At 43.0% G+C, this 20169-nt stretch overlaps 1 protein-coding gene across 1 annotated transcript in view; it reads left to right on the forward strand.

Annotated features, from left to right (window-relative positions):
- The window catches only part of UGGT2 (UDP-glucose glycoprotein glucosyltransferase 2), a 559388-nt gene that overhangs the window by 267471 nt on the left and 271748 nt on the right, over positions 1–20169 (forward strand). Inside the window, exons 17-18 of the mRNA XM_069758034.1 lie at positions 1445–1609; positions 8924–9047. Coding sequence (XP_069614135.1) covers positions 1445–1609; positions 8924–9047 — 289 coding nt within the window. The remainder of the gene's footprint in view (positions 1–1444; positions 1610–8923; positions 9048–20169) is intronic.

Below are 20169 nucleotides of genomic sequence, written 5' to 3' on the forward strand. Positions count from 1 at the left end.
AGAGTTATTACCACATAAAGTGACACTGGTCAGATTTCAAAAATTTGGCTCTGTCACGAAGGGGTTAAAGCTATCTAGCGCTGGATGACATATTAATATATATACATATGTGTACTGATATACTGATATATATATGACAGCATATATGTTACGATTTTTTGAGCACATTGATCCATTGTATGTCCATATGTCGGTTTTGCAAGCCTGCGAGAAAATCTCGCAGTACGGATGCCATACAGATTACATATGGAGGATGCCATGCGCAAAATACGCTGACACACCCTGCCTACGGAGGAGATACGGACCACTATTTTGGGGACTTTTCTGCGTATTACGGCCGTAAATTACGGACCATATTGTCTTATGCAGAGTGTGACGCCGGCCTAAGGCAAGAAATCCCACTTATTAAACCTGACAGGGCACACCTGTGAAGTGAAAACCATTCCCGGTTACTACCTCTTGAAGCTCATCAAGAGAATGCCAAGAGTGTGCAAAGCAGTCATCAAAGCAAATGGTGGCTACTTTGAAGAACCTAGAATATAAGACATAATTTCAGTTGTTTCACACTTTTTAGTTAAGTATATAATTCCACATGTGTTAATTCATAGTTTTGATGCTTTCAGTGTGAATGTACAATTTTCATAGTCATGAAAATACAGAAAAATCTTTAAATGAAAAGGTGTGTCCAAACTTTTGGTCTGTACTGTACATCAAGGTTTGTCTTTTTCAGTAAAGGGGATTCATTCTGCTTCAGTTTTAATCCATTATAAAAATGAATTTGTCGAAAACAAACAAAGGGGAAGGGGTTCACTGATTTAGAAACATTTAGATTTGTGGGAGTACGGTTGCTCATTGATTAGCACTGCAGCTTTGCAGCGCTGGAGTCCTGGGTTCAAATCCCACCGAGGACAATATCTGCAAGGAGTTTATATGTTCTCCCCGTGTTTGCGTGGGTTTCGTCCGGGTACTCTGGTTTCCTCCAACATTCCAAAGACATACTGGTAGGGAATTTAGATTGTGAGCCCCAGTGGGGACAGTGATGATAATGTGTGCAAAGTGTAATGCGCTGCGGAATATGTTGGCGCTATATAAATAAAGAGATTATTATTAACATTTTGATTGTGATTCCCTTCCATGTCAAACAATTTGGAAGCCTCTTCTCTTATATATTTGCATCCATGGTTATGCAATATTCTACTGCTGATAAGGACGCCCATTAGAATTAGGTATATATATTGTAATTGTTCTTGTTATATGCTTAGTAGATGGGCTCCTTCTAATCCTCTCATAGACTAGAAAGATAACTTGGTCCATAGCCTAGCGATGCACGCTGCATCCCTTGAAGAGCCCATACACTTAATGGTCATGTCGCATGGTATTAGCATCTCCCATGTTGCAGTCAGAATCATTTTGTGTGAGACTCTTATGCTTCTGATTTAAACAGGCAGGAGCAACCTTTTATAAGAAGAGTGGCCTGGGTCCGTTGCCTCAAGTTTTGTTTAACGGTATGCCCTTTAACAGCGAGGAGATGGATGTTGAAGAGATGGAGACAGTTATTCTACAGAAGATCATGGATGCCACGGGGTTCTTCCAGAGGGCAGTGTTCATGGTGAGCTTATCATTCACAAAGCATATGAGACAGATAAATCATTGTAATATTTAGTTAAAGTTGTGGTTACATCCTGTACCGACTGTCATCTCCTGCAGCCATACTGTATACACATGATTGCTGTAAATTACATTTACCTAGTGCTGCCTTTCTGAGTGAGCCGTTGTACAAGGATGGAGCAGATGCATATTGATGATGAAAAAAATAAATAAGTGGTAGCGAAAGTGCGACACCTGATAATAATGGTAATCAGTCGCAGGGCTAGATAATCACATACTGTGCTCCAGAGGGGTCAAGGTAACACCATTATGTTGTTCAATACACATCTATAACTGCAGAAACATAAAGTAAAATACATTATAAAGGCTACAACAAAATTTTAGTTAGATTCCTAAAAAAAAAATAGATTGTTGTCTAGCAACAAACATAAAGCATTCTTTTCACTTTTTAAATCCAGATATAACCTACATAAAAATGCTTATTTGGTCACTTGGCTTTTAGGCACATTGATTTTGTTTGAATAGATAATATGCTAAATAGGCAATCTGCAAATAGCTTTATGGAAAGATTGTATTGCCTTATATCCCTTTACACTTGCCGATCCAGGCTGTTAAAGCACTGCTAAAGCATTTTTTTTAATTCAGATCCAGAGTGGCGCTACTAACACAAGCTCCTTGCATCTAGTATTATACTCCCCACCCGCCATCTTCAGCTCTTCCCGGTGCTGCTTCGGTCCTGCTCTGTCTTGTGACCGCAGCTTCTGACTAACCGGAAGCCAGAAGTAACTATCACAAGCTCTCAGTATAAGTCTGAGAGCCTCATTCTGGACTTGTTCTCATAGACTTGAATTAAAAAGTGACGACCTGCTCTCCCATCAAAGACCGGAGCAATTCGGCAGGTCACAAACTGCTGGAGACCTACTGGAGGAGTTCTGATAAAAGATGAAGACGTCAGCTGGTGTATATAATCCTAGGGGCAAGGAATTTAGTTTAGTAGCCCTCCAGCGCTACAATTAAAAAGAAAATCCCGCTGGAGTTGTATTTTAAACAACCACTGATTGGCTGTATACAAGGCGATTAGTGACCATTACAGGTCTGTTCTGACAGGCTGAAGAACATACTGTGCACATAGAATATGCTGCAAAAGAGAATGAACAGCACCTCCACAAAATGTTAATTGATCTAATGCCTCTAACAAAAAAATATATAACTGAACATGAGGTTCTTAGTTTAACATTCTGATCAAACTGTATGAAGCCCACTGCAATGTGACAGCGATCCTCTCAGTGGATCCTGAACCTTTCATTGGGTTCTCACGTTTGCCGCCTTAAAGGAACGGCGTCATATGCTACCCATCGCCACCTAAACAATGCAGGGGGGCGGCCTGGTGCATCACAGCGCCCATGCTGCAAGTCCCCATGTCTCCAGACTGCACTGCCTCTCAAGTACAAAGCTACAGCAACAATGGCCGCCACATTGCACCAACATCAAATGAAAGGAGCACTGAAACTCCCCTTCCTCAAGCTCTCAAAGGAGAGCAGTAATAGGATGGACCCCCTTTGCAGTCTCCTGCTAATTATAATCACCTGTGCCAAATGGGAGGAGAGCACAAAAGATATATATATAAACTGTAAATGATATTCTTAGTTTAACATTCTTATAAGACAGTATGAAGCCCACTACCATGTCACGGTGACAGCCTGAGGAGGGTGAATTTCAGTGCTCCTTTCATTTGGTGTTGGTGCTGTGTGGCGGCTATTGTTGCTGTAGTTTTTTGCTTTTGGGGCTGTTCAGTCTGGAGTCATGGGGTCTCAGTCTTGCAGCATGGGCACTGTGAAGCACCAGGCCGCCAGCCCTGCTGGTGCATTGTTTAGGTGGCGATGGTTAGCACATGATGCTGCTCCTTTAAGGCGACAAACGTTAGAAGCCAATGAAAGGTTCTCCGTAACAGGGCTTCATATAGTCTGATCCGAATGTAAAACTCATGTTCAGTTTTACATATTTTAGCCAAGTGTCAGTAGAGCAATGTATGATTTTTGGAGATGCAGTCCTTTCTGTGTTTTTTTTTTTTTAAGCACCTTAATGCCAAATCCCTGATGCCCATGTCGTGTGTAGGACAGTCACATCGAGCTCTAACCGGCTTCCGGCGCTACTCATCGCTCCCACATTGTATAGCGCTGAGCTGCTGTGAGAAGTCAGACAAGTTCATCAGCTGATGATCTCTGGTAAACTTTCTCACCACAGCTTAGTGCTGTGACACAGGAGGTAATCGCTCCTGCAGTGTAGAGTGTAGCCAGCTGTCCTTAAGAGCAGTAACATCAGTAAATGATCTCAAAGTCATCAAGATCTTTGTGGGATATTATGGATTATCATCTTCTTGGCGGACAGGTGAGGAATATTGTGGTTTATTATTTTATTTTTTTTGCAGGAGACATTGGCTTCAGTGTATTAGGAATTCGGTAGGTATGCTTTAATTTGGATTCAATAAAGGACTGTCATAATATCAATTAAAGGTCTTTATTCTGGGTGTGTGTTTTTTATAATATTACTGTGGTTAGTAATGGTGGCGTCTTATTGACGCCTCTCCAATCGTAACCTCTGGGCTTGATGTCACCTGACAACACAAAGGTGGCATCAATCCACCCAAACATTACCCCACTTACCACTGCTACAGGGCAAATGGGAAGAGTGAGGCTAAGCGCCAGATTTGGCGCATTTTATAGATGCGCCTTTTCTGGGGCGGCTGAGAGCTGATGTTTTTAGTCTGGGAGAGGGCCAATATCCATGGCCCCTTCCTAGTCTATTAATATCAGCCCGCATATGTCTGCCTAGTCTTTGCTAGTTAGATTTTATAGGGGGATCCTATGTAAAAAAAAAATTCTGAGGTCCCCCTGTATACTATCCAGTAAAAGCTAAGCAAATAGCTATACAAAAAGGAGGAAGTTCAGTCACCCCCATCCTTTTTTGGATACATTTTCTGTGTATGTTTTATTTGCTATGACTAACGACCCTGTATGGTCTGAAACGGCGTAAGTAAGGTGTTTTAATGAAATTACAATAAAGGACAGGTGTTTTAAAATCATAGACTGATTTTACTCTACCTAATGTCATTTTGCTGGTGACTGGACTTCCTCCTTTTTGTGTATATGTTTCATTCACCTGGGAGTCTCCATGTCCATGAACCGCATTCTATAAACTCTGGAGTGACCACAATTGGATGAATCTTTGGTGACCTGAAATACTTTTTTCTTCTGTTTCTTGTAAGAAAACAGCTGCCTGGAAACCTCTATGGCCCTCAGCTGTCGGCTTTCCCTCTGCTGGTTATGAAAATGATGCAGGAGCCCATGTAATTTTTTATTTTTTAAAGGGAACCTGTCACCCCGAAAGTCGCGGGTGAGGTAATCCCACCGGCATCAGGGGCTTATCTGCAGCATTCTGTAATGCTGTAGATAAGCCCCCGATGTTACCTGAAAAAGGAGAAAGACGTTAGATTATACTCACCCAGGGGCGGTCCCGCTGCTGGTCAGGTCGGATGGGCGTCTCCGGTCCGCTCCGGCGCCTCCTATCTTCTTTCCATGACGTCCTCTTCTGATCTTCAGCCACGGCTCCGACGCAGGCGTACTTTGCTCTGCCCTCTTGAGGGCAGACAAAGTACTGCAGTGCGCAGGCGCCGGGCCTCTGACCTTTCCGGCGCCTGCGCACTGCAGTACTATCCTCTGCCCTCAAGAGGGCAGAGCAAAGTACGCCTGCGCCGGAGCCGTGGCTGAAGATCAGAAGAGGATGTCATGGAAAGAAGATAGGAGGCGCCGGAGCGGACCGGAGACGCCCATCCGACCTGACCAGCAGCGGGACCGCCCCTGGGTGAGTATAATATAACGTCTTTTTCTCCTTTTTCAGGTAACATCGGGGGCTTATCTACAGCATTACAGAATGCTGCAGATAGGCCCCTGATGCCGGTGGGATTACCTCACCTGCGATTTTCGGGGTGACAGGTTCCCTTTAATTTTTTCATAAAAATTAACAGTTGCTGTTTGATTACAGTCTATGTAGGTTAATTCTTTTAACACTCCTACATAGGCTGGTTGTAGTGTGTAAACAGGGTACCAGACAACCACATAATGCTTTAGATATTGCGTACAGTTACGCCATAGGAAACAGTTACCCCACTCCATATAAACATAGAAGATCGGAGGAAACAGGAGTATTTAGGGTTAAAAAATAGTAAGCTTTATTACAAAAACATATCAAGTCATATAAATATATTCCACAGTGATACTAAAACCGGATAATGTACCAGATCAATAGCGCCACCTATGCCCCAATAGTACATAATACATAGTGAGAGGTAAAGGGGAAAGTATGTTCCAAATTAAAAAAAAAAAATCTATGTTCTGACCAAGTGGTCAAAAATGTGCAAATATGCAGCAGGAACAACTCACCAAAGGATAGATGGGGGAAATGGCACTAGATCGCATCCAAGAGCGCCCCTTGGATGCGATCTAGTGCCACTTCCCCATCTATCCTTTGGTATTTGCACATTTTTGACCACTTGGTCAGAACATAGATTTTTTTTTTTTTATTTGGAACATACTTTCCCCTTTACCTCTCACTATGTATTATGTTCTATTGGGGCATAGGTGGCGCTATTGATCTGGCACATCATCCGGTTTTAGTATCACTTTGTGGAATATATTTATATGACTTGATATGTTTTTGTAATAAAGCTTACCAATTTTTAACCCTAAGTACTCCTGTTTCCTCCGATCTTCTATGGTTGTAGTGTGTGGTGTGTGTGTGTGTGTGTGTGTGTGTGTGTGTTTACTTACCAGCTTAGTAATTAGGGTGTCTGGTTGACACCTTTTTATTACTAAACCTAGGGCTTAAGGTACCTTCACACTCAGAAACTTTACAACGAGATCAACAACGATCCGTGACGTTGCAGCGTCCTGGATAGCGATCTCGTTGTGTTTGACACGCAGCAGCGATCTGGATCCCGCTGTGATATCGCTGGTCGTAGCTAGAACTTTATTTGGTCGTCAGGTCGGCGTGTATCGTCGTGTTTGACAGCAAAAGCAACGATGCCAGCAATGTTTTACATGGAGCTAACAACCAGCTACAACGATAAGTGAGTCGCCGTTACGTCACTGGATCGCTCCTGCATCGTTCTGGAGCTGCTGTGTTTGACGTCTCTACAGCAACCTAAACAGCGACGCTGCAGCGATCAGCTCGTTGTCTATATCGCTGCAGTGTCGCTGAGTGTGACTGTACCTTTAGTGTCAGTGACAACTGCTGACACCAAGCCCTAATCCCATTACCCTGATGCTACTGTATCACGCACATCACAAAGCTTTTTTTAAAATACCTTTATTTCGCTAAAAAAAGCCTTCATTGCTGTACAGAACCACAGCAAAAAAAGTGGCGTTTTTGCTGCCAAGAGATGCAGAAACCTTGCAGAAATTTCTGAGAGCAAATGCTCACCCTGCACACATACGCCAAGGCTGGAGTCACAATAGTGATTTTAAAATATGCCCGATTTTGTTCCTGCAAAGTCGGACGAATGTAATGCGTTTTTCATGCAAGTACAAACCTATTTTTTAACACCTAGCATCCGATTTACATCCTAATGCAGTGCGATTGCTATCCACTTGCAATGCGATTTTAGCATGAGCTTTTACATAGATTAATTCTGTCATTTTCACATTGTTTTCAAAGGCAATATTTTTCATAACACGCATATATACCTATATAGATAGAAAGAAAAATAGCCGTCAATTCAGCAGCCGTGTATAGTAAAATCACAGCAGGACCCGATAGAATAGATGGATTACAAATAGTATATACACATAGAATAGTTATGCAGATGTCAGTGACATACAATTAGTACATTGTGTGCAGCTTACTGTACATGCATTTAATAATTAAAAGATGATTTTTCAGAAAAAAAATTGCGTGGGCTCTCACGTAATTTTCTTAACCAATGGAGGGAAAGCCGTTGGCTGGGGGAAGATGTTTATAGCCTGGGAAGGGGGTAATACCTATGGCTATTGTCAGCTGCATGCTTAGCATTTACTGGCTAATAAAATGGGGGACCACGCAAATAATGAGGTAGGGTCCACCTATAATTAATAACCAGCTAAGGCTAAGCATACAGCTGCTGATATTAATAGCCTAGGAAGGGGCCATGGATATAGCCCCTCCAGGCTAAAAACATCAGCTCTCCGCCACGCCAGAAAAGGCCCATCTGTATGATGCGCCAATTTTGGCACTTAGCCTCGCTCTTCTCACTTGCTCTGATGTGGTGGTAATAGTTGGGGAGGGTTGATGTCACCTTTGTCTTGTCAGGTGACATCAAGCCCAGTGGTTAGCAATGGAGGGATTATGGCTCTGTAACAAGATATCCAAAAACCAAAGTCTCTTTATAAAACTATAGCCAGAAATACTCTACAGCAGAGGTCCCCAACTCCAGTCCTCAAGGCCCACCAACAGGTCATGTTTTCAGGATTTCCTTTGCATTGCACAGGTGATGCAATTATTACCTGGGCAAGACTAAGGAAATCCTGAAAACATGACCTGTTGGTGGGCCTTGAGGACTGGAGTTGGGGACCTCTGCTCTACAGGACAGAAGTCAGGACATCATGGCTATATCACAAGGAACACGGATTTTATATTCTATAGGATACCAGCTTAGGTGATTACGGCCCCAGATGAAAGAATACAGATCTGAGCCATTGACCATCACTGATCACTTGGATACATTTGGTGGAGCCAGGATTTGGACCCACCAAAGTGAGTCCCACAGATATGTTTGGGAAAGCCAGAATTGGGACTCACTGGTCACCTGGCTCCATGGAAATGTTTGGACAAGCCAGATGGTGACCCTCCAGTCACCTGGCTTTGTACATCAATGGGCTGTCAGCTTCCTAAGCTTGACATTACACCCCTCTATGCATGCTACAGGTGGGGGTAGCTGGCCCTGGAAGCTCCAAAGTCACAGCTGCTCTAATCCTGACAAGTCAGCAGAAGAGTGAGACTCTGTAATTTGCCCTATCTTGTGTATTTTGCTGGGACTGTTCTATGTGTTATCGTCTGTTTTGTGGTTCATAAAGTATTGCCACTCTGTTTTACCCTCACCCTGTGTTGTCTGAGTAGCAGTATGCCCATGGAAAAAGGAGTACAGGTGTTCGGTTGGATGACCCCTGGTCCATGCGGTCTCGAGCCAGGGTACTACAGCACCCGCTGTATTTTCTGTTCATGGAAGACAGCTTGTTATATATTGCCTTTCACGTATGTTTTACTTCAATGTGTTTTTCTTTAGGATCTACTAAATGATCAAATGGATGTTGTAGATTTTTTGATGGAACAGCCGAACATAGTCACCAGAATCAACCCCACAATTCTTACAAGTGAAAAGACCCATATTAATTTTATATCAAGATCAGGTAATGTAAGATTATTCAATCCCTGTCATTTAGCTGAGCAAATGGTTAAAGATGAAATGATGGCGTACAGAAAGTCCTGACCAAATTGACCCTTATAATAACCTATTGCCATAAATAAGTGAGTGATTGAGTTGTTTTCGTATCACAGTATGACATTACAATTTATTTGTCTGCAACAAGTTGTGTGAGGAATATTCTACCTAGTGAGGTATGGTTTAGGAAATATTAGTTGGCTGAATGAAAAAGCTATGTGATGTCATATGTATACAATGTAAATGCAAAAAGCACTAATATTAATTAGGAGTTTTTCTAAGATCCACGTGTTTGTCAATGAACAACTTGGAGTTTGGGCAACAGCATCTCAAGTATCTGATTCTATCAAGCTTGTTACATGTGATTTCGGAGAAGAAATGTTAATGTAACCTTAAAACACCTACAATCCTGTTGATCCCCAGTCCATGATGGAAAAGTAATTCTTATTGCTAGAATCCACACCTACCATGAGAATTGGAGTCTGTTTATATGTGAAGAGGTCACACCTGTATTCTCCTACACTACCATTGATTCTGAGACTGATAGAGCTAGCCAAGGACAGTACTTGTGTTTTTTTAGGTCCTGTAGACTTGCACAACCAATGTGGGATCATGGGACCCAGGACATCTGTACTTGTGAAATGGAATAGATCCTATTGGTGGAACCCCATCAATCAGATATTATGCATAAATGATAAGTTGTGACTGTAGAATCATGACTCCAGCTAGGATAAGAAGTAAAAGTAAGAAACCTAGCTAGTCGGATAAAGTTAACGAAGAATACTTTAACTGTGTGTGTGATAAATATATCCAATGGGATATTTAAGGTACAACAATGAGGTAGTTCCTACACAACTGTTGGGTTGTCTGCAAGCCATATTAGTAAGATTTGGGTAAATTACAGGAATTTCTGCAATAATTTACTGCAAGTGAATATGCCCTAATCCTTAAAGGGGATGGTGTATACGGCTCCATGGTTACATAACAGAAGTAATGAGAACATTTCAGTATATAAACGTTCTTACTCCTTTTTTTTTCATTAAAAGCATATGAGCAAAACACTATACACATGTTTACATAGACTTAACACAAGTTCAGTACAATTAAAGGAGTTGTCCTGTTAAAAACAAGTGATCACCTATTCACAGTGTCACGGATCCCTTCTCCGTGGTGTCACTTATTCGTCACGTGCCTGCTCTCACACATGACTTGGGGTTGTGCCTGCAAGGGTTAATCTATCTCCCCACTCTCAGTCCAGCATTCAACCTCTGTCCTATGCTGTAATGGGAGCATAAATCACACACCGACCCAGGCCACACACTCGCTCATACACGCTGCCACCACTCATCGAATACACGGGCGATGAGTCCCAGAACTAACAATACTAATAAAAATATGTCTATCACTCATAAGGCTCACACACCTTAGGCTATGGATTCTTTTAGAACATTCAAGGTTCAACTTGTTAAAGTTTTATACTTTAATAACAAAAGGTTCAATGCTTACAATAAGAAAAAGGTATAAAAATCTGATAATAAAAAGACTTACAACTTATGCAAAACAGTGTCAAAATAAACAGGAGAAACTTACAGAAATTATCTAACTGGTATTTGCTTTCTGCTCCCTGAGGGTAGGACGATGTAGATTCGATCACACCAGCTTCTCAGGCTGCCCCCATCATGTGAACACAATTCTGTCTGCAGCCGAAATTTATAACTTTGGTCTGAGGTCAGGTTTCTAGACCGGCCCCCCAGGTTAATATCATAATTGCAGTCTGTTTGATTGGGCATGGCCGCTCTACTAATGAATATATATTATTTTCCTCTGGAGACACTTGTGAGATGGTTCCCAGGAATAGCTAACCCTCGGGCCGCAATTGGCATCTCCCCTCCAAGCACTAGGGGGTGTCAAGTGTTCCTTTCTTCTTGGCCTTAGCTAGACCTCCTGGTGAGATATGGACATTATCACTAGTCACACATATAACCCTAGACATATGTCACTACACACACACTATATACATATATATATATATATATATATATATATATATATATATATATATATATATATATATATATATATATATACATATATATATACACATATATATACACATATATACATACACATATATACATACACATATATACATACATACATACAGTGGGGCAAAAAAGTATTTAGTCAGTCAGCAATAGTGCAAGTTCCATCCCTTAAAAAGATGAGAGGCGTCTGTAATTTACATCATAGGTAGACCTCAACTATGGGAGACAAACTGAGAAAAAAAATCCAGAAAATCACATTGTCTGTTTTTTTAACATTTTATTTGCATATTATGGTGGAAAATAAGTATTTGGTCAGAAACAAAATTTCATCTCAATACTTTGTAATATATCCTTTGTTGGCAATGACAGAGGTCAAACGTTTTCTGTAAGTCTTCACAAGGTTGCCACACACTGTTGTTGGTATGTTGGCCCATTCCTCCATGCAGATCTCCTCTAGAGCAGTGATGTTTTTGGCTTTTCGCTTGGCAACACGGACTTTCAACTCCCTCCAAAGGTTTTCTATAGGGTTGAGATCTGGAGACTGGCTAGGCCACTCCAGGACCTTGAAATGCTTCTTACGAAGCCACTCCTTCGTTGCCCTGGCGGTGTGCTTTGGATCATTGTCATGTTGAAAGACCCAGCCACGTTTCATCTTCAATGCCCTTGCTGATGGAAGGAGGTTTGCACTCAAAATCTCACGATACATGGCCCCATTCATTCTTTCATGTACCCGGATCAGTCGTCCTGGCCCCTTTGCAGAGAAACAGCCCCAAAGCATGATGTTTCCACCACCATGCTTTACAGTAGGTATGGTGTTTGATGGATGCAACTCAGTATTCTTTGTCCTCCAAACACGACAAGTTGTGTTTCTACCAAACAGTTCCAGTTTGGTTTCATCAGACCATAGGACATTCTCCCAAAACTCCTCTGGATCATCCAAATGCTCTCTAGCAAACTTCAGATGGGCCCGGACATGTACTGGCTTAAGCAGTGGGACACATCTGGCATTGCAGGATCTGAGTCCATGGTGGCGTAGTGTGTTACTTATGGTAGGCCTTGTTACATTGGTCCCAGCTCTCTGCAGTTCATTCACTAGGTCCCCCCGCGTGGTTCTGGGATTTTTGCTCACCGTTCTTGTGATCATTCTGACCCCACGGGGTGGGATTTTGCGTGGAGCCCCAGATCGAGGGAGATTATCAGTGGTCTTGTATGTCTTCCATTTTCTAATTATTGCTCCCACTGTTGATTTCTTCACTCCAAGCTGGTTGGCTATTGCAGATTCAGTCTTCCCAGCCTGGTGCAGGGCTACAATTTTGTTTCTGGTGTCCTTTGACAGCTCTTTGGTCTTCACCATAGTGGAGTTTGGAGTCAGACTGTTTGAGTGTGTGCACAGGTGTCTTTTTATACTGATAACAAGTTTAAACAGGTGCCATTACTACAGGTAATGAGTGGAGGAAAGAGGAGACTCTTAAAGAAGAAGTTACAGGTCTGTGAGAGCCAGAAATCTTGATTGTTTGTTTCTGACCAAATACTTATTTTCCACCATAATATGCAAAAAAATGATAAAAAAACAGACAATGTGATTTTCTGGATTTTTTTTTCTCAGTTTGTCTCCCATAGTTGAGGTCTACCTATGATGTAAATTACAGACGCCTCTCATCTTTTTAAGTGGTGGAACTTGCACTATTGCTGACTGACTAAATACTTTTTTGCCCCACTGTATATATACATACATATATATACATACATATATATACATACATACATATACATACATACATACATATATATACATACATACATACATACATACATACATACATACATACATACATACATACATACATATTTCACCACACGCAGGATGGCTGGTAACTTGTTAGCTGGGTGTCTTACCACTTTGACACAAAGCAATTTCATCCTAGTTACAACGCAACAGATAAGCATTCCCTGTTGGGGTACTAGAAAAAGTAATTCCATATGGCGGTACTGGACAAAGCGATTCCCATTGGTACTGCTAGGCAGCCACATAGTAAATGAATGGAGTACAGATTGCACATGCGCACTGCTTCTCCTATGTTAGATAGATAAAAGTTCCCCATTCTGCTGATCGGTTTGTGTCTGAACAGATGATAGCGTCTTTTAATCAGTCAACCTTGTTTAATGTGGCAAAGTTTAATGTGTCAAACGCACATTTGGGATACACATAATTTACATGATGATTTTACCGTGTTGATTGACTTTTATTCATATAAGTGGGGAATATTCGATTCAGTTTACAGACGTTTTAGCTCTTGCAATTTTGACACATATTTCACCTTTGTGTTTTCTAACTGCACCCATACTCATTAACAGGTTGAGTTTGTGGTCTAATATGTATGAAGGCGCCTGGTGACTGATGATCTGGAGAAATGTATGTGCAATTTCAGACTGCCAATCGCATTGTTCTCCCAGGAATTAGCCACCGAACAGTGGGTTAGACATGTCAGTTGGCAGCTTTCTTAAAAGAAAACAGGAGAGTTCGGCTGAGCGAGCGCTCCTGTGTATGGGAGAGTTGGCTTGGACTTTCAGCCAAATGATCGGCCATAGCATTGTTGGCCGACATCCATTTTAGGTCTGTGGCCAGCTTAGGCTAGTTTCACATTTGCGGTAGAATCCGCAGCGTTTATGCCGCAACCTAAAACGCACAGTAAACCCCATGCAAACACAGCGTTTTTTAGGCGCATAATGTAACGCATGCGTTAAAAAAAAAATGCAACGTTTACACGTTTTTTCATGTGTTTTGCATGCGTTTTCTGTATGCATGTTGGAAAATTTAACAGGAGAAAAATCTAGATAAACAGACACCGCCAATGGGACTACAGTGGGTGTGTATTATGGGATATCTTTATATAGACCCTTGGACTGCTGAAATCTTTAGATTTTGCTACTGTATCCTGTGTCATAATGGATCTTCGCATGGAGAGCTTTTCTTTCAACCTGGATTTAAGTACCAAGCTGTTTCTTGCCTGTGTGTTTGCTTGGGAGCAGTAAAGAAATTGAGAAAGACAGAGAAGGACACGTCGTCTGCGTTTTTAGAGACACCCCATTATTGAACTACGGGAGAGCCATGGAGCCTACCACATGCTATATGGCGAGCTTAATGCCAATCCGGACAAATTACTGGAATATACCAGGATGTCTCAAGAGACTTTAAAGGATTTGTTTGGTCGTGTCCAATGAGCCATCCAGAGACAGGACACCCAGCTCCGTAAAGCGATTCCTGCAGAGGAACGTCTCCTGGTCACACTAAGGTGCGTAATAATTCTAAACAAATGCCTGTCATAATTATTGTTGGTCTGCCATGTATTCTTTGTATTTTCCTTGATGTATTTAGCTAAACACCACCATAAATAGAACTGTTAGTAATTTTTTCTTTTTTTTTTTCTTTCAGATTCCTGGCTACCGAAGAGAGCTTATCATCGCTCCACTTTCAGTACCGGCTTGGAATTTCCACAAATGTCTGGAATAGTTGCAGACACCTGCCAGGCTTTGTGGAACGTTCTCCGAGATGAATTTATCCCCCTATACACCGCGGACATGTGGATAGAAATTGACGAAAAATTCTGGAGTATGTGTAACTTCCCCAACTGTTTGGGAGCGGTGGATGGAAAGCACATATGCATTATCAAACCCGCCAGATCTGGATCGGAGTACTTTAACTACAAGAAATATTTTTCTGTAGTGCTCATGGCAATAGCAGATGCGGACTGTTGCTTTATCGCCGTGGACATTGGAGCTTTTGGCCGTGGCAATGACTCCCAGACTTTCAAGAACTCGGATATGCGCAGACGTTTATATGGCAAAAATTTTAATTTTCCCCTGCCACAACCTCTCCCCAACACTCAAGGTCCACCGATGCCATTTGTTATGGTTGGGGATGAGGCCTTTCAGATGTGTGAAAACCTACTGAAGCCATATTCCAGTTGGGACTTGAACCACACTAAAAGGATTTATAACTACAGACTGACCAGGGCCCGAAGAACAGTGGAGTGTACCTTTGGGATTCTTGTCTCAAAATGGCGCATTCTTGGGACAGCCATTAATCTAAAAATGGAGACAGTCAATGAGGTTGTCAAAACCTGTGTGGTTCTCCACAATTACATAATGGTTAAGGAACGACCCAACATTGAACTGGATGAACCAGTTGCAAACCCATTACCAGATTACCAGCATCATCCGCTGCGGTCAACTGTTGAAGTTGCCCACATGCGGGACCAATTTGCTGCCTATTTTGTTTCTGATATTGAACGTGTGGCATAGCAAGATATTGTGTAAAATGTGGTGTTGGGTTTGGGTCTGTACCAGTTATGTTTTAAATATTACTAAGATTTTTTGTTAATAAACAACGTGTTTTGATGCCTGTACCGAGTCTCCTATGTCTTTCCTCTAAAAACCACTTATGTTGTTAGTGGTAAGGTAGTTGATGTCATTAGATCATGATTCTGTTTCTCAGTATCTATTGGACGCAGACTGCAGAGACAACGGAGGTATAATACAAAGCATGAGCACAAAACCCAGCCTCATGAATTCACTACTTCTGACACCTGTCCAGGTGAGTTTAGATATGCTTTGTATGACCTCCATCGTCTCTACAGTTTGTGTGCAATAGATTACGTAGACTGAAGAGAAAATGGAAGTTATACAAGGCAGTTCTCTACTCAACAGGTCTGGTGTCATAAATAATGAGTTCAAGATGCAGAGTTTTGTGAATCATGAACTCACTATTTGACACATGACCTGTTGAGTATAGATCTGCTTTGTATTACCGCCATTGTCTCTTCAGTCTGCGACACACAGATTAAGCAGACTAAAGAGATTATGGAGAAAATACAAGTAATATTAGTTTTTGGCAACTCATAGCTCCATACCAAACACACAAAGCTGCAGTGTTCTACTTAATAACTCCCGGAGCTATGAGGTGGCAAAAAAACAAAGTGTACGGCGCACTGTGTGTGTTGCCGACGGGGAAATACACAAATAACCAAACAGTATTGGAAGCAAAAAACATTTAACATTAATTAAAAAAATAAAAATAAAAAAATAACTGCGCCGGCTTGGGGTAGAGTGACGGAATTGGGGTGTGTGTAGCTGTGAGGCCTGGCTAACTAAAAATGACGCAGGGGTTGCAGGAGAAGGGACAATTAAACTAGTAGGGTCAGGGAGTTCAGGGATAGTGGTAGAGGCATGGGAAGGCAGAGACACACTGGAAGGGCGAGACAAACCTGACATCACATTGGGAGGTGAGGGGGGGGGAGGGATAGCGATAATCAGCTGTTTCTTTTTCCATTTTCCTTTTTGGGATTGATGCAGCGGTCTGGGGAGCCTCGGTGGGCTCATTTCTTGCGCCCTGGTCATGGTGGCCGGCCTGTCAGGGTCCGTGTGCCGCTGCTGCTGCATGGTGGTGGTGGGGAAGGCCATGCCAGGGTCCTGCTGCATGGTGGTGGTGGGGAAGGCCATGCCAGGGTCCGGCTGCTGCATGGTGGTGGTGGGGAAGGCCATGGCAGGGTCCGGCTGCTGCATGGTGGTGGTGGTGTGGAAGGCCATGCCAGGGTCTGGCTGCTGCTGCATGGTGGTGGGGAAGGCCATGCCAGGGTCCGGCTGCTGCTGCATGGTGGTGGTGGGGAAGACCATGCCAGGGTCCGGCTGCTGCATCCTGGTGGTGATGAAAGCATGCCAGGATCCGGGTGCTGCAGCTGGGACCTGGTGATGGTGGCCGACCTGTTCTGATCCGGGTGCTGCTGCTGCATGGTGGTGGCAGTGGAGGATGTCCAAGCAGGAGCAGCAGTTGGCATAGCGGTGGGCAGTCCAACGGTACTCGGAATGGTGGTGGCGCTGTGGTGGTATACACCAGAGCTCAGCATTGAGGTGAAGCGTGACAGTATTGGCACAGGTGGAAATGCCACCACAGGCTGCTGAAAATACTGAGTCTGCTGCATAGCCTGCACATAAGCAGGATTGCAGGCCTGCATGACAATAAGCTGGAGATCAGGAGTAAGGTGTTCCGACATGCCCTTTTCTATTTGATTTTTAAAAAAATGTGCTGGCCTCTGGAGGGCGGCATTCTCTTGGTCAAGGCTTCTGGTGACATCCTGGATAAGTGTATTCATGGTTTAAGCCACTATCCAGTCTGTCTCCCATCACCTTGAGTCCATCATGAAAGATCGAGCTCAAGTGCAAAAAATCTGGCATGAGTGACCTGTCCGAGGCACTCTGCCGCTGCAGGGAAGAGCCCCCCAAAAAAGTGGCAGAGGACTGGGACAAGGGAACACCTGATGGACCAGCTTCCTGGTCTCCAGTCTGTGTTGCAGGCCCACTTGCTGCTGCACTGCTGGATGGGTGGGACCAGTCCGTGGCTGTTTGAAGGACTCTCCAGAACCAGGGTCAAGAGTGCTACTCCAGGTGCTGTGAAGAAAAAAAAACACAACACATTAGTACAAAACATTTATAAGAATAAAAGTGCCAACTCCTGTGGAATTGAAAAATACAGATTCGGCAATACAACACAATCCAATGCAAGACAAAAATACTTACGTTCTCTGGGAAAGGACCGGTCTCAAAAATGGCAGCATGCGGTGATGCTTATATTTTCTGATCCTAGCTCCAGAACCACTGAGAACACTGCTCTTTTGACGAAGGTCCTTGTTGAAGCGATCCTTCATCGAACGCCTACGTGTTCTGACTTTAAGCACTGTTGGAAAAAAAAATGATTAAACAATGGACTTTTGGCTGGGATCACACAACTGTGTGTGATGAGAGAACTCTCAGGGGTTTCTCTCATCACACACAGTTGTGTGATCCTGGCCAAGGTCACTGCTGCATCACCGCATTGCAATACTTACGAAATACCTTGCGGACCCAAGCCGGGGTGTTATCCCAGCCATCCCACATTGCTTGGGCCACTTCATTCCATAGCCGCCGAATCGTAACGTTGTCTGAGTGCTGCGGAAGCCGGGTGTCCCACAGCGGGACTCGCTCATGGACCAGGGAGCTAAGGATATCGTTAACAATGAGGTCCTCATCCCGTTCTGGAACCTAGAAAATAAATAAATACATTAATGCTTGAGACATTAACGTAAGGAAAAGAAAGAAAACAAAGACAGAAAATAGGCAAGAATATTCAAAGTCAAGAAAAAAGAAAGGTGTCAAGAAGAAAAAGGTAAAGAAAGAGCAAAGTAAAGAAATGAACAGTGAAGATACAATAAACAGTCCAATCAGTCAGGTATACTTATACGCCGCCTTACCACATGACCGTGTCCACGCTGCTCCTGCTCGGCCTCTGCCGCAGTTGAAGAACTGCTCTGAAAATTAAAAGAAAAAATAAATTGTCACATATGTACACTGTGTTCAGAATTATTAGGCAAGTTGTACTTTGATCACATGATACTTTTTATACATGTTGTCCTACTCCAAGCTGTTCAGGCTTGAGAACCAACTACCAATTAAATAAATCAGGTGATGTACATCTCTCAAATGAGGAGGGGTGTTGTGTAATGACATCAAACCCCTATATAATGTGTGCTTAATTATTAGGCAACTTCCTTTCCTTTGGCAAAATGGGTCAGAAGAGCGCTCTGAAAAGTCCAAAATTGTGAGATGTCTTGCAGAGGGATGCAGCAGTCTTGAAATTGCCAAACGTTTGAAGCGCGATCACCGAACAATCAAGCGTTTCATGGCAAATAGCCAACAGGGTCGCAAGAAGCGTGTTGGGCAAAAAAAGGCGCAAAATAACTGCCCATGAATTGAGGAAAATCAAGCGTGAAGCTGCCAAGATGCCATTTGCCACCAGTTGTGCCATATTTCAGAGCTGCAACTTTACTGGAGTAACAAAAAGCACAAGGTGTGCGATACTCAGGGACATGGCCATGGTAAGGAAGGTTGAAAAACGACCACCTTTGAACAAAAACATAAGCTAAAACATCAAGACTGGGCCAAGAGATATCTTAAGACTGACTTTTCAAAGGTTTTATGGACTGATGAAATGAGTGACTCTTGATGGGCCAGATGCTGGATCAGTAAAGGGCAGAGAGCTCTACTCCGACTCAGACGCTAGCAAGGTTGAGGTGGGGTGCTGGTATCATCAAAGATGAACTTGTTGGACCTTTTCGGGTTGGGTTGGGTGAAGCTTAACTCCCAGACCTACTGTCAGTTTCTGGAAGACAACTTCTTCAAGCAGTGCTACAGGAAGAAGTAAGAAAAACATGATTTTCATGCAGGACAATGCTCCATCACATGCCTCCAACTACTCCACAGCGTGGTTGGCCAGTAAAGGTCTCAAAGAAGAAAAAATAATGACATGGCCCCCTTGTTCACCTGATCTGAACCCCATAGAGAACCTGGGGTCCCTCATAAAATGTGAGATCTACAGGGAGGGAAAAAAAAAGTGCACCTCTCGGAACAGTGTCTGGTAGGCTGTGGTGGCTGCTGTACGCAATGTTGATCGTAAACAGATCAAGCAACTGACATAATCTATGGATGGAAGGCTGTTGAGTGTCATCCTAAAGAAAGGTGGCTATATTGGTCACTAATTTTGGGGGGTTTTGTTTTTGCATGTCAGAAATGTTTATTTCTAAATTTTGTGCAGTTATATTGGTTTACCTGGTGAAAATAAACAAGTGAGATGGGAATGTATTTGGTTTTTATTAAAGGGAAACTGTCACCCCCAAAATGGAAGTTGAGGTAAGCCCACCAGCATCAGGAGCTTATCTACAGCATTCTGGAATGCTGTAGATAAGCCCCCGATGTAACCTGAAAAGATGAGAAATAGAGGTTAGATTATACTCATCCAGGGGCGGTCTGGCTGCGGTGGGCGTCGCGGCCTGGGGCCTCCCATCTTCTTACGATCACGTCCTCTTCTTGTCTTCACGCCGCAGTTCCGGCGCAGGCGTACTTTGTCTGCACTGTTGAGGGCAGAGCAAAGTACTGCAGTGCGAAGGTGCCGGGAAAGGTCAGAGAGTCCCGTCGCCTGCGCACTGCAGTACTTTGCTCTTCCCTCAACAAGGCAGA

Source organism: Ranitomeya imitator, chromosome 3, assembly GCF_032444005.1.
Source record: "Ranitomeya imitator isolate aRanImi1 chromosome 3, aRanImi1.pri, whole genome shotgun sequence".
NCBI classification, from domain to species: Eukaryota; Metazoa; Chordata; class Amphibia; order Anura; family Dendrobatidae; genus Ranitomeya; species Ranitomeya imitator.